This window comes from Rhinatrema bivittatum, chromosome 9, assembly GCF_901001135.1.
Source record: "Rhinatrema bivittatum chromosome 9, aRhiBiv1.1, whole genome shotgun sequence".
NCBI classification, from domain to species: domain Eukaryota; kingdom Metazoa; phylum Chordata; class Amphibia; order Gymnophiona; family Rhinatrematidae; genus Rhinatrema; species Rhinatrema bivittatum.
In genome coordinates this window covers 152,410,893-152,425,308 of record NC_042623.1, presented here as the reverse complement: position 1 = coordinate 152,425,308, position 14,416 = coordinate 152,410,893, and the positions used below count along the sequence as shown (strand labels likewise).

The following is a 14,416-nucleotide window of genomic DNA, read 5'->3' as shown; positions in this document are numbered from 1 at the left end:
ACCAAGAAAAAATACAAATGTAAACACAGTAATTGCTATAAATTTTGAATTTTTGTGAATCTGGAGCTATACATGACATCTTAAACTCCTGAAAGGGATACAGTAGCCATAAAAGGTTATAATTATGATTTATATTTATTATTTGCTTAATGACGTGAGCCGCTCTGTGTGAAATAAAATAAAATCAAACAATAATTATAAATATATGTAAACCCTTTGTCAGGGTGCCCCCTGAAACAGTAAAGGGACCATTGTCAAGAACTGCAGTGCTGCAGAAACACTGACTGCAGACCCAGATTAGGAGTCTTCCAGTTGGGGTACAGCTTCTGCTGCAAGGTCCAAGGAGATCATACACAGTCAGTTATAAAGAATTTAAAAGAACAAAATGTGTTGTTCTGAAACATGGTAGGTCAATCTACTGCAAATTTTTCCCACTCCCAATGCACAATCCAGCAAATTTACAATCTATACACCCATTATCAATACAGATCACTTCCTGTGTATATCAAAGCAGTGCTTCTCATTGTGCTTTTATGAATAGGGCAAAGTTATACACTGTTATAAATGTTGATACCATTTGTAATTTGTAAGTTTCTCTGTTTAAGTTATACTGTTAAATGTAATAAGTTGTTGCAATTGTAAACCAGAGTGAAGGCCGCTAGCTATACCTCAGTATAAAATAAACGCTTAAATAAATAAATAAAATAAATAAAGTGAAATTGAAAATGTCTGACTTGCTTATAGCACAATAAATTGTGGAAGAGTGAGCAAACACACTAAGGGCCGTATTTTCAAAGGGTTACGCATGTAGATCCAGAGGATTTACGCATGTAACCGGGCTTATGTGCGCCGGGCCTATTTTCAAAAGGCCCGGCAACGCATGTAAAGCCCCGGGACACGTATAAGTCCCGGGGCTTTACTAAAGGGGCAAAAAGAGGGCAGGGTGGGGGTGGGGTCAGAGGCTCCAGGCATATCGTCCATTTGCCGCTGTGCCAGGGATCGCGCGCCGGCATTTGGCCGGCACGTGCAACTTACTTCAGCTCCAGGGCTGAAGTAAGTTTTGAAACAACAAAAAGAAAATAAAAAAGGTAGGGGGGAAGGGCAGGGGAGGTAAGGGAAGGGAAGTGAAGGTGGGATGGGGGGAAGGGAATAGAGGAAGGCAGCGCCACTCAGCGCACGCAAGATGCACAATTGTGCACCCCCTTGCACGCGCCAACCCCTGATTTTATAACTTGCGCGCGACTGAGTGCATAAGTTATAAAATCGGTCATACATGTGTGCACACCGGGTAGCGCGCGCACATGTACGCCCGTGCGCACCCTTATAAAATCTACCCCTAAATGAAATAAAAGAGAAGATATGTTGCAAAAGGAACTTGCATATGGTCCATAAACCTGACAATGTAGGTGGATACAATAAAATAAAAAGGGGCAATGCTGCCTTCATAATTTGTACTTAGCAAATTCTATTTGACTTGCTTAAAGGTCATCAAATTAAGCCTCTAAGGAGCTCCAAATAGGATCCCAACAACGCTATGCGTATCCCTTTTGACCTATTGCCCCAAACTAGAGCTTTCTCCTTAACCCTGATTCAATTGGCCAGCAGCATTCAGCGTCACCTACTCGTTTGGTAAATGATGTTGCAATTAGCACCCTTTAAAACCTAAAGTAACAATGAAACAAAATGAAATTTTTAAAAAATGACACAAAATTAAAAGCAAACAAAATGACATTTCTTTTTGCAAGCACAGCCATAATACCTTTCATGCATTTTTCTACCCAAAACATGATATTTTAACACCAACAAAAGATTGAAAAATGTACATATTGGGGTAGATTTTCAAAGGGTTACGCGCGTAACCCCTGAAAACTTACCCCTGCGTGCGCCGAGCCTATTTTGCATAGGCTCGGCGGTGCGCACAAGCCCCGGGATGCGCGTATGTCCTGGGGCTTTCCAAAATGGGTGGTCCGGGGGCGGGGCTGGAGGCATGGCGGTGGTCTGGGGGCGGTCCTGAGTGCTCCGGCACAGTGGCCTGTGCTGGGGCATGGCGTGCCGGCAGCTGGCTTGCAGGCGCAGCCTGCCTCGGGCAGGAGTAACTCCTGAAGAAAAGGTAGGGGGGGATTTAGTTAGGGCTGGGGGTGGGTTAGATAGGGGAAGGGAAGGAAAGGTGGGAGGGACTGAAAAAAAGTTCCCTCCAAGGCTGCTCCGATTTCGGAGTCCCTTGGATGGAACGGGGAAAGCCATCGGGGCTCACCTTGGAATCGGTGCGTGCAAGGTGCACAAGTGTGCACCCCCTTGCGCGCATCGACCCTGGATTTTATAACATGCGCGCGGTAGCACGCACATGTTATAAAATTGGGTGTACATTTGTGCGTGCCGGGTAGCACACACGAATGTACCCCGCGCGTGTAAGAATAAAAATCTGCCCCATTATCAGTAATTGTATTTTAAAACACAAGGCCACTATAAAAATATAGTGGTAGATTTTATAAATCTACACGCGCGCGTACTTTTGTTTGCGCACCAGGCGTGAACAAAAGTACGCTGGGGTCGGCGCGCGCAAGGGGGTACACGTTTGTGCACCTTGCGCGCACCGAGCCCTGCGCGCGCTGCCCGTTCCCTCTGAGGCCGCTCCGAAATCGGAGCGGCCTCAGAGGGAACTTTCCTTCCATCTCCCTGCACCTTCCCCTCCCTTCCCCTACCTAACCCCCCCCCCCCCCCGGCCCTATCTAGACCCCCTCCCCTACCTTTATTCGAAAAGTTACTACTGCCTCCGGGCAGTAGTAACTTACACACGCCGGCTGTCTGCTGGCGTGGCAGGCCCTGACACAGGCCGCTGTGTCGGGGCACTCGACCACGCCCCCGAACCGCCCACATGCCCCCGAACATGCCCCCGAGCCCACGCCACGCCCCCTGGCCACACCCCCGACCGCCCCTCTTTGCAAGCCCCGGGACTTGCGCGCATCCCGGGGCTTGCGCACTCCGCCGAGCCTATTTTACATAGGCTCGGCGCGCAGGGGCATTTTAAAAGGGTTACGCACGTACCTTAAGCGCGTAACCCTTTTAAAATCCGGCCCATAATTTATAAAATAGAAATGAAAGTGTGGCCATGGATTAGATAAGCAGCACAATAGTGATGTCATACATAGCAGAACAAAAAACAATTGCAGTGCCTATTAAAAATATACACACAGGCACAATAAAGACGTCGATCCACTCTAGCAAATTGGCCTCTATCCAGTGTTAATGCAGTGTTTTCATAGTATTTCTTCAAGATGTAAAAGTGACAAAGTGGCATAAAATTGATTGATGACTTACAGCACACTGTACCACTAATGTGGCTCAGATCCAGATTAAATCCATATGGTTTCATGTAGTCGTGAAGTCCATTGAGAGACCAAAATAGCAACTGGACAGAATCACAGGATAGCATAAATTGATTTTCCAACAAGTCTTTGGAGTTCCACAGATTACAAAAATGTTACTGGCATTTTGGGTTGGCTAGAGCAGGTGGTGATTTTAATATGCAATAATAATGGCCATGCCAGCCACCCCACTGCTCTAAAGAATGCATCCTTCCAAAGAGATGGCCGAAAAAGTGACATTGCTGTGTTTTTTTTCTCTTTCTGGCATGGCAGAATAACAAGCTTAGGAAGCACGCCTTTGAGCTGAAAATGAATGATCTGACCTACTTTGTGCTGGCAGCTGAAAACGAGCAGGATATGGACGACTGGATTTCCACTCTCAACAAAATCCTGCAAATAAATCCCGAGGGGATAATCCCGGAGAGGAAAAGCTTAGAGAGTATAGATCTTAAACTTGGTGAGAAACACCTGGGCTGGTATTTCTCAATGACAGGATGTTAAATCCAAGAGCTGCATTTTTATTTCAGAGTGTCAGGTACAGGTGCTGAGTTTGTATTTAGCCACTGCCAGCTCTGAATTTGTAGTAGCTCATTCTCAGGTTTCCAAAATGTTTCCTTCTTTTAATAACTGTCATATTTTCCATTGCCCTGCTGTATTCCTATATTTCCCATATTTCTTTCAATTCCATACTTTTATTTTGAATTAAGAAATATTTTAAATATGAAGATACTATGTGGAAAGTATATTTCAAATTTAGGAAAATATATTTCTAGTTTAAGATAAAATATAAAAACTCCTATGTAGAAATTTTGCATATTATAAAAGACATTCAGACTTCAAGTGTCAGGAAACATAATTTTGCTTGACTTGTTGCCTTCCATTGGGTAGCACATAGTTGCTCTAACTCAGAGGTAATTAAAATGCAGCAGCCGAGTTTCTTTTGAACACAGTGTGAGACTAAATATCATATTGCAACAGTATATACTGTACAGGAAAGTAAGAAATGATCAATTTTGCCCTGAGTATATTCTGCAGTTACCCAGATTGTATTTGGTAGCTAGAGATACGCAAACAGTTTCAAATTCACCTCCAGCCAGGTGAATTTCAATCTTTTTATATGCTTGACAGAATTTTCTGATTTCCCCAATATCCATTGGGGATATTTGTCAAATTGTTATCAGTTGATTTGAAGAAAATTCAAAAGAAGTCTCAAAAATTTGCAGGAGAGGTAAGTTATTTCAGAAAACACCAGAGAAAATTTTCCAAATCAGTGAAATCCAAAATACATTTTTGCAAATTTTTATTTATTTGAAGAACCTATTTTGAAGAAGTTAGCACAGCATTTCCCTAACCAGTCCTGATGACCCTACAGGCAGTAGGTTCCCAGCTATCCAAAATGAATATGCATTAAATAAATATGAATATATTGGAGACTCTGTATATTCATTGTTATGCCCGTCGGTCGCAGACGGCTGCGACCACTAATGCTTACCTCTTTCTTTGCTGCCTTGTCATCTCTTGGAAGAATGGCAGTCTCCGCCAACAACCTCCTACCAATCTGGAGTTCCCAGGACGGCGAGGGCGCTGCCGACCGCCATCTTGTTTCAGGAATTACCTAGTCGCACACGCGTGCACACGGGCCACCTTTATACACGTCTTGGCGGGAACCTCGGGAGCATCCCCTCTGGATGACGTCATCCATCTGTTGTACTTAAGCTGACTGGCCCTTCGGTTTGACGAGTTAGCAAGGAGTTTCCTCGTTACTGAATTCCGCTCCATCCTTGGACTTCCGGTTCCAGACTCTATACTTGGCATGAAACACTCTGGGTACCTGCTCCTCGGGGGGCCTTCCTCGACTCTGGCTATCCGCTCCTCGGAGGGCCTTCTTGCCTTGGACTTCTATCTGTCCCGCTCCCTGGGACCTCTCCTGGAACTACCTCCTGTGAGTACCTTACTACTATGGATTTCACCAAGCCTCATTGTGGGATCCTCTTCGGTGTACCCCGTGCCTCGGGCCACTACCACATCATCCCAGGAGGAACCACTCCAGTACACCCTGTGCTGCAGGTCATTACCGCACCACTGCTGCAGGACCCTCACCTTGGACTACCATCTCATTGCCACTACTGAGACACCTCTCTGGTGTCTCTAGTGTACCCCACTCTGCAGGCCACTACCGGATCTGCACGTCTGAGGTATTTCTACACTACTGCGAGACTTCCTGGTGTACCCTGCTCTGCGGGCCACTACCGGATCTTCACATCAGAGGTATCACCCTTAGGTATACCCCTCTGTTCAGAACTATACTTTTACTGCACCTCCCGCTCCGCAGGCTGTGCCTTTCTCGTCTCTTAATAAAGACTCTTTTCCACAGCTGTATCTGACACCACTGAGACCGCGCCTATCGATGATGAGCTCACAGGGCTCCTCCCTGTGGGCGGAGACACCTCTCACCTCGGCCCAGGGTTCACACCCTTACAAGTCATAACATTCATATTTTTCTCATGCATATTCATTGTGAATATCCTGAAAACCTGACTAGGTGTAGGTTCCACAAGACAGATTAGGAAAACCCTGAGTTAGTTCAACTCTACTGATGAAGTATGCAGCTTGGGAGAAAGTTTGAATGCAGCATTTCCTCCAGAATCTCATGTGACTCTGGTCACCGGGTGTGCTTGTTTGAATTTGCAGATTTCTGGATTTTCAGGTGTTAAATCAGTTGTTTAGCATTTGGTAGTAGCACTGCATACTACTGTAATATGTTGTGTGTGTGCCTTATTATGTCACAGGGGCCGACCAATGGCACCGTAGCCCCTGTGACATAGTAAGAGCAAAGGCTATTGGCGCCATTTTGAATACTGGCAGCCGACGGCCCGAGTGCAGGAGATCGCTCCAGGACCCCTGCTGGACCACCAGGGACTATTGGCAAGTCTTGGGGGGGGGGGGGTCAGGAGGGTGGGAGTTTATTCATTAGTGATACCTTGTATGTGTGGGGGTTCGCCATATGTTTCGTGACCCCCACGAATACAACAAATATGGCATATACATTGCGGATTGCCAATACGTTGCAAATGAATGCACACCCATACTAGATAGAGAATATTTTGGTTTGGGTGATTTTCCTTGATGAAGTTTGCTCTGTATGGGATCCCTGCCAAATAAATTTTATATAGGCTGTTGGCTGCAGTGGGGTGGAGAGAGGGACTTGGATTTTGAATTATGGGCTGTATTTGGGTGCTGATTGGGTACTGGCAGGCTGGCCTTAGTTTTAATGTCTGTGTATTTGTGTTTTGTTATTTGTATAATTTTATTTGGCACTAGTTTGGCTTTGTACACTGCTTTGAACAACTGGATTCAGCTGGAGAAACAGTTAATAACAAATTTTAACTAAAATAAATATTGACAGCACTCTGCTATGACTTTCCTTTAGATTTTTCAGAATTCTTTAGAATGTTTCCAAAATTTGCCAGTAAAATTTTAATGGCTTTCCCCAGGGAATCTGGAGAAAATCTAAAATTTCCATCATCAGGCTGAAATCCATCTGGTTTGAGTTTGGTTTTGAACTGTTTGCATATCTCTAACTTTTACCCTATCATGTAAGGCCACATTGATTTTTGCTTCTGGTTCCAGTATGTCTTATTCTCATTAGAACTACTCAAGTCCTTGTTTGTTTCTAGAATTTGAAATGACTAAACCTTTTTTGGGAAAGAGTTCTATTTTAGAATTAAAATGCATATAGTCAAATGGAAAATTAATGCACTGTGCTCTGATAATTTATTTACCCCTAGATTCATCAAAATGCATTATTAACACATTGATAGCGCCCACAATAAGAAAAAGGGGTGTGTTTAGGGAAATTTTAGAATTACCGCTTTACATTGTTTGGTAAACTTATTGTAGCCCATGATAATTTCTATTTTTGCATTTTGAGGGGGGAGGGGGAGAGAGAGAGAGAGCGAGAGCCTCTGGGGAGGCCCTCACCGTGTACAAGTATTTATATCTCTATAGGAGGGCCATCTAATAGATTGAGGTGAGGTGTTGGTGGTGGTTTAGGGGCCAGCTTCTCATGTAAGGTGAGATGTACGAACAGCACAGTACACCTAGGTGAAGGATTTGACATCATTTGCAGTGAAGAAAGTCTCACAAAGATGAAATTTTGTACTGTTATCTCACCCTAGCTTGACAACGTCATAACTCATTTGATGAATGACACAGTTGGTTATTTTTAAAATATTTATCTTCTGTTTATAGCAGACTAACCATGCTAGGTGAGTTACAAAGGAAACAAACATAAAATGCATGCAAATTACATTAAAATAAGCATTAAAACTAATAAAATAAGACAAATTGAACATCATAAACTAACAAATACAGTACAATAATACATGTGTCCTAACTAGGTAGGTCTGATTGAGAGCTCAAGACTAACCTTGGGAACATGTCATGGATAAAGGTAGTCTGGGGAGGGAGGCAGAGGCAGTTTGAGGTGGGAGGTGAATGTGGCAAAGGACATCGAGGGTTGGAGAGAAGGCCATTTGTCAGATGGATATAGCAGCTTTGCCTGGTGAATGCAATAACAGATTGTAAGGAGGTAAGTGTAAACTTGAAATGTCGGATGTAAGCTTGAGCAGAGAATTTTAGTCAGATGTTGTGCAGAGCAAGCACAGTAAGTAAGGAGAACGCTGGAGAATAATTCTGAAAACATGGAGGGATTTCATGTCTAATGCTGGAAGATGTACCGAGAATAATAGAAAGTCACTTGTTCTTAGATCCCACAGAGGCGTCAATAAATTATGATTGTTCCCAGGATGAAATGGAGGCTTCTGAGAATTCTTTGCATCCTGATCTTGCAAAGGTATACAAAGCTTGTAATTTCCTTGGAATTGTAGAGACTTTTTTTCTGCAGTATTTTTCACATTTCAGACTCATGTCCAGAATAATTTGCTGCTATAATTTTTTTGAAGTCTTCCCTAGATAGACATACCATGCTCTGCATGTCCATGGTATTATTTTTTATTTTTTAATCTTTCTTTATTGGGTTTTTCAGTTGTTAACAACTGAACATTTAACTCTAAACAGGAATAATAATATTCAAGAACCCCCAGATCCCTGGTATTATTAAAATCTCGAGCCTACACTGTTACCTGTATCTTTTCTTCCATTACCTCCCTCACTCAGCCTACACTGAATTTGAATTTCAGAGTTTTCCGTCTGTACCTTGCCTGGTTTTCCTTCTTCCCATCTCTAATCTCTTTACTTACCCAATGTCCTTTTCTAGCACTCCGTCTTCTTGACCATCTCATTATTTATTCTCTTCATATTGTCCTCTGTGCCTATTTTGCTATCATGAATTATGCCAGATCTGAAAAATATATTGCTGATTTTTCAAAAATAAATAATGTGAATAATTTAATTTTGGCATGAATAATCCAACATTTTGGTCTACTCATGAACTTTCATCCAGTTTGGAAATATTTTCGTCAGATATGTGCCCAAATATTAATTTAACAAAGTAACAAAACAATGCAACAAAGAACTTCGGCACTCGTCTTATCAATCAAAATCCCAACACAAAAAAGACAAAGTAGAATAATTTCCAATGCTGTGCAGACCCTTGTTAAATCAGAAAAATTTTTAATTTTAAATAAGACCGCATCAGCAAGCCAGACGGCGGCAGTGCATATCACTTGCCGCCCGGACTACTCGTCACTTGCGGTTTAGATGTATTAAAGAGTATGTTTAAGAAGTATAATTCAAAGCAATCTTGAAATATCAGCTGGTCCCTAAAAGTAGACTTCAGACAAATGAAATGAGAAATTTCATTGAACTTCAAACCAAGCTTCAAATGAAAGTGCATCCTTAATTATAAATAATAGTCAAGTACTAGTTGGATATTTAATTCTTTAAAATAAATTTCTAGCTAAGTACTTCCAGAAAAGTCCATCAGAATCAACAGGGAAAGTAAAAGCAATGTTTTGTAGAATGCTCCTGGAAAGACAATCAGAATAGCAAGGAAAACAGAGTCAAAGCCCCATTAGCTGGCACTTTGCCAGCCAGAATGCAAAGCTAAACTAGCAGCACCTTTCATTGAGGGGAGAGTGAGAGGAAGGGAGGAATTGCACTAGGGAGCAGAGTAGCTTTTCTCTCCTCTATTCTATCCTCTGTCCACAGCAGAATCACCCGTCTACTCCTGTTCCCTGCAAGGGAAGGGAAGGGGAAATGATAGAAGGGAGAAGCTGGATTAAGGAGCAGAACAGATTTTGTGGCTCTGCTCTGTACTCTGCCCACTCCATATCCACTTGGAGCAGAAAGCAAAGGAGTCTCAGATAACCAGCATATTTGATTAAGTGGCACCTCCTATTCCTCAGGTAATCCGGATAATGCAGCTTTTACTGTAGTATAAAATGGAAAAATGATGATACTGACACCTTGTAGTCGCTGTTGGTACTGCATTCTCTGAGTAATCTATTACACTGCCAGGATATGGCCACTGCTAGTTCCTCAGCTTCTTGCCAGACAAATATAAACAGATTAATAATATACACAAAACTATTTTTTACAATTGGAATTTAATATCAATCTGTGAAAAGTTCTTCCTTGAGACATCTGCAGTTTCAGACTTTCCAATCAGATAAGAAAAGAGAAGGAGTTTGCCAGAAGGACAGACAGAAATTAATTAGCAAGGATTAGTGATCCGATTTTATAAACAAATGCCATTGCAAAGAATCATCAAATAATACATGTTATATAAGCAGGATAACATTATTCTTGTGTTTTTCTATGATACAAATGGTTGCATTGTAGGAAATATTGCCAAAAAGTATTTTGCTGCATATGCTCCTACTGTATTTTTTTGCAAAAATAACAAATGCAAGAATAATAAATTGGAGTGAAATGATCACACACTCAAACAAGAATCAAAGTAGCAAAGGGTCTGCAGTCCAAAGGTGTTGAACTATCCTCCAAAAATCTTTCAAAACCACAGTTTATAAATCAGTTATAAATACTTTATTTAGAGCCTGCCATTCAATCACAACAAAGGAGTGAGCCCCCAGTGTGGTCCCGTGTTTCGCCTGAAGGCTGCATCCTGAGGGATATCAAAGGTAAGAAAGCCTCAACTCTGAAAACACAAGGCTGAAATAGCATTGATTCTTGATTCGCATTTATGGATCATGTGACTTTACCTGTGGGTTATCTGACTGGTTGTGATTTGGCACCATTTTGTGTACCATAGTGATCTTCTCAAAGGAGCTTCATGAGTTTAAGGAAATGATCCACTGGGTATATAAAATCTACTTCTATGCCTTTGATTATTGCTGAAGTTATTTTTGCTCTGTCCTCATTGCTGCTATAACTGCCTTGTGGTTTCAGAACTGAGGCTTTCTTGCCTTTGACGTCCCTTCCAATGCAGCCTTTGAGTGAATCATGGGACCATTGTGTAGAAAGTTGTGACTATATGGGATGCTCTAAATAAAGTACCTATAATTGATTTATAAATTGTGGTTTTGAAAGATTTTTGAACTGCACACCCTTTGATATGCTAAAAAAAATTATAGCCATAGGGCTCCTGAATGGTAGGAAGTGGAGTGAGTCATGGAAGGATTATCACATTAGAGGGAGGAGCTTTATGATTTTTTTTTCAAGTTTCACCTTCCTAAAACTGAAGGAGGGATACTCAGCTTACATGAGAGACCAAGCTCCTGTTTTATATATGTCAGCAGATTCAATCCAAGACATTGAACAGACTCCCTCCAAAATAAGTTTTGCTTTTATTAAGTTTTTTAGTTGCATTGACAAAAATCTAAAAAAATTGTGACCGATGATTACAACTCATTTTGAGGGGTGATATGCACTGACAGATATTAGCCTTATGTGTTATGTGTGATTTGTGCCTATTCAACAACGGTCACACTTTGAGCAGTATTGGTTTGATTTGTTTGTGAGCTGAAGAGTGAGTGGATTTTGTTTCATTTTTTCAATTTTTTTATTTTGCAAGATGCTAGGCAATATCATAATGCCAAGTCCCATGAATCCCCAAGATTCTCTAAATCAGTGGTTCTCAACCTTTTTTTCGGCTGGGACACACCTGACAGATGGTTCTCACATGCGTGACACACTGAACATGTGAGCATCACGGGGCTAAATGTAAATATACATTCTGCATCCTCAGGAACCCCTTCGACCCCCAACAATGGGTGCAGAGCAGAACTAGGGCATTACCCGTACAACTCACCATACAAGAAAAGATATTCTGGATTTGATGACATCTCAGTAAAAGCAAAACAAACTCCCTTTACTGGCAGGCCCAATACCCCTCCTTATGAAAAGACAATAATTTACCACTAATGCATGTCCTACTGAAAAAACACAACAAATAAGATTGATACAATTGCCTACATGCTAGTAAAATACCTCACCTCGGTCACACACACAGAACTGACCTTCACCAAGTACAGAAAGACCACAAATTATAGATATGGAGACAGAAACTGGAATGGAAAACCAAAAAAGCCACTCTGCATGCAGTGCAAACTTGGAGAAATGGAAAGAGAAATATAGCACCTAACATAATCCCAGGATCTGCAATAATGCACACAAACTAATCTGCACAAAGTTACACCTATAGTATGAAACACACTCAAACAGTAACAACCCTATCTATGAAAAGGCAACACTAGAAATATTTAACCAGGCCCTAAACACGAATAAACCTCCTATTAGGAAAACAGAGCAAGCCAAGCTGCTATAGAGCCCCACACAGAAATAATTGTAAAACTATACTAATAAATGTTTCAAAACAGCTGATGAACAGAATAACATCCAATAAAAACTCATAAAAATTATTAAAAATTGTCCAAATATCAATAAAATATTTCAAAACAGCAATAATTAAAATGGCAATCAATCAAGAAAAATAAACGTAAAAAGCCACCTTTACTTACCCTCCAGAAACTCTCCTACTTCTTTCCCTTGCAGGCCAATAGCTCTCACCAGAAACAGCAGTGGCTGCTGAAGCTCTGTCCTCACAGTCCTCTTCTTTAGGGCCCACAACCAGTCACTCACACACAGTCTCTGTCTCACACAGACCAGTAACCTCCCTAACTAGTCTCTCTTCCTCACACACACCAGTCACCTCCCTGCCCAGTCTCTGTCTCTCACACACAGCAGTCACCTCCCTGTCCAGTCTCTGTCTCTCTCACACACACCAGTCACCTTCCTGTCCAGCCTCTGTCTCTCCCACATACACACCAGTCATCTCGCTGACCAGTCTCTGTCTCTCTCATAGACACCAGTCACCTCGCTGACCAGTCTCTGTCTCTCTCTCACACACACACGTCATCTTCCTGACTAGTCTGTCTCTCACAGAAACACATCACCTCTGACCAGTCTCTCTCTCTCAATCACACACATGCTCTGTCACTAACATACAAGCTCTCAATCACACACAAATGCTCTTGCTCCCATTCTACACACACTCACACAAAGCTGCCACTCACGCCCCCATTGTACCACACACACACACACACAAGCTCTCACTCACACACCCAGGCACCCATTCCATTACACACACACAAAGCTGCCACTCACACACTCATTGTACCACACACACACACACACACACAGCTGCCACTCATGCACCCATTGTACCACACACACACAAGCTCTCACTCATGCACCCAGGCAACCATTCTACCACAGACACACAAAGCTGCCACTCATACACACACAAGCTCACATGGAGTCTCTTCTCATTGGCCCAATAACCCTGGCCTCCAGCGGCGGCACACAGCGTCTCTCCGATCTTTGGCCCCGCTGGCCTGGCCTCCGGCGGTGGCGCAAAGGGTCACTCCAACTCTTCAGCCGCCTCTGGCGGTGGCGCGCAGCATCTCTCCACTCTTTGGCTCCGTCCCTGGGGAGAAGGGAAGCACAAGAGGGGCAGTGGGACACGGGGAGCCGCCACACACCTGCTGGTGCTTGGCGACACACTGGTTGAGAATCGCTGCTCTAAATGTAAGTATCCTCACATTAAATGACCTGTTTTCGTTTCATCATCAAAAAGTAAAAGATCATTTTGCGCAAAGAATAGGGACGGTAACTTGAAACAAGTATGAGGGGGGGCGCACATGTGCGCACATTTGTTGGCTCATGCCCAGGAACGAGGCCATTTTATGACATATGAACGTATAGGCGCACATTACAAAATAGGCTGACCGCGTGCCCTGGTGCATGCAATTTTAAGTGGGTGCATGCCTATGCGTGCAAATGCCTCTTCTACCACAAATGTGAGGGATTTTAATACACATGCATGCTGACGCCATTACCAGTTTTCCCAATTGATAAGAACATAAGACATGCCATACTGTATCAGAGCAAGGGTCATCAAACCCAGAATACTGTTTCCAACAGTGACCAATCCAGGCCATAAGAACCTGGCAAGTACACAAACATTAAATAGATCCCAAGCTACTATTCCTTATTGATTAATAGCAGTTTATGGACTTCTCCTCTAGGAACTTATCCATACCTTTTTTAAACCCAGTTATACTAACTACCATAACCACATCTTCTAGCAATGAATTCCAGAGCTTAACTATGCACTAACGGGAGAACTTTAAATCGCCCGCGTGCATAAAATATGGGGGTTCCGCACGTGGTGCGTGCAAGCCCAGCCACACGCGTAACCCTCGATACGTGCACAAGAGCTGGGCCGAAGAAAAGGAGCGGTCCAGGGGGCCCTTTGTTGTCCAATTTGTTTTAAATGAGCTTCTTGCTAACTTCATTGAGTACCCCCTTGTCCTTCTATTATCTGAGAGAGTAAATAACCAATTTACATTAACCTGTTCCTTTCATGATTTTCTAGACCTCTATTATATCCCCCTCAGCCGTCTCTTCTCCAAGCTAAATAACCCTTACCTCTTTAGTCTTTCCTCATAGAGGACCCATAACATGCCCCTTATCATTTTGGTTGCCCTTCTCTGTACCTTCTCCATCGCAATTATATCTTTTTTGAGATGCGGCGACCAGAATTGTACACAGTATTCAAGGTGTGG

The 14,416-nt window shown here is 42.7% G+C and overlaps 1 protein-coding gene across 6 annotated transcripts in view; it reads left to right on the top strand.

Moving 5' to 3' along the window:
* The window catches only part of DOCK10 (dedicator of cytokinesis 10), a 401,455-nt gene that overhangs the window by 189,075 nt on the left and 197,964 nt on the right, over positions 1 to 14,416 (top strand). For all 6 annotated transcript variants that reach the window (XR_003858608.1, XM_029615672.1, XM_029615673.1 and 3 more), the window contains exons 8-9: positions 3,639 to 3,822; positions 8,135 to 8,220. Coding sequence is in view for 5 of the 6 variants with exons in the window: in XM_029615672.1 (XP_029471532.1) it covers positions 3,639 to 3,822; positions 8,135 to 8,220 (270 nt within the window). In the remaining variant the exon portion in view is untranslated. The remainder of the gene's footprint in view (positions 1 to 3,638; positions 3,823 to 8,134; positions 8,221 to 14,416) is intronic.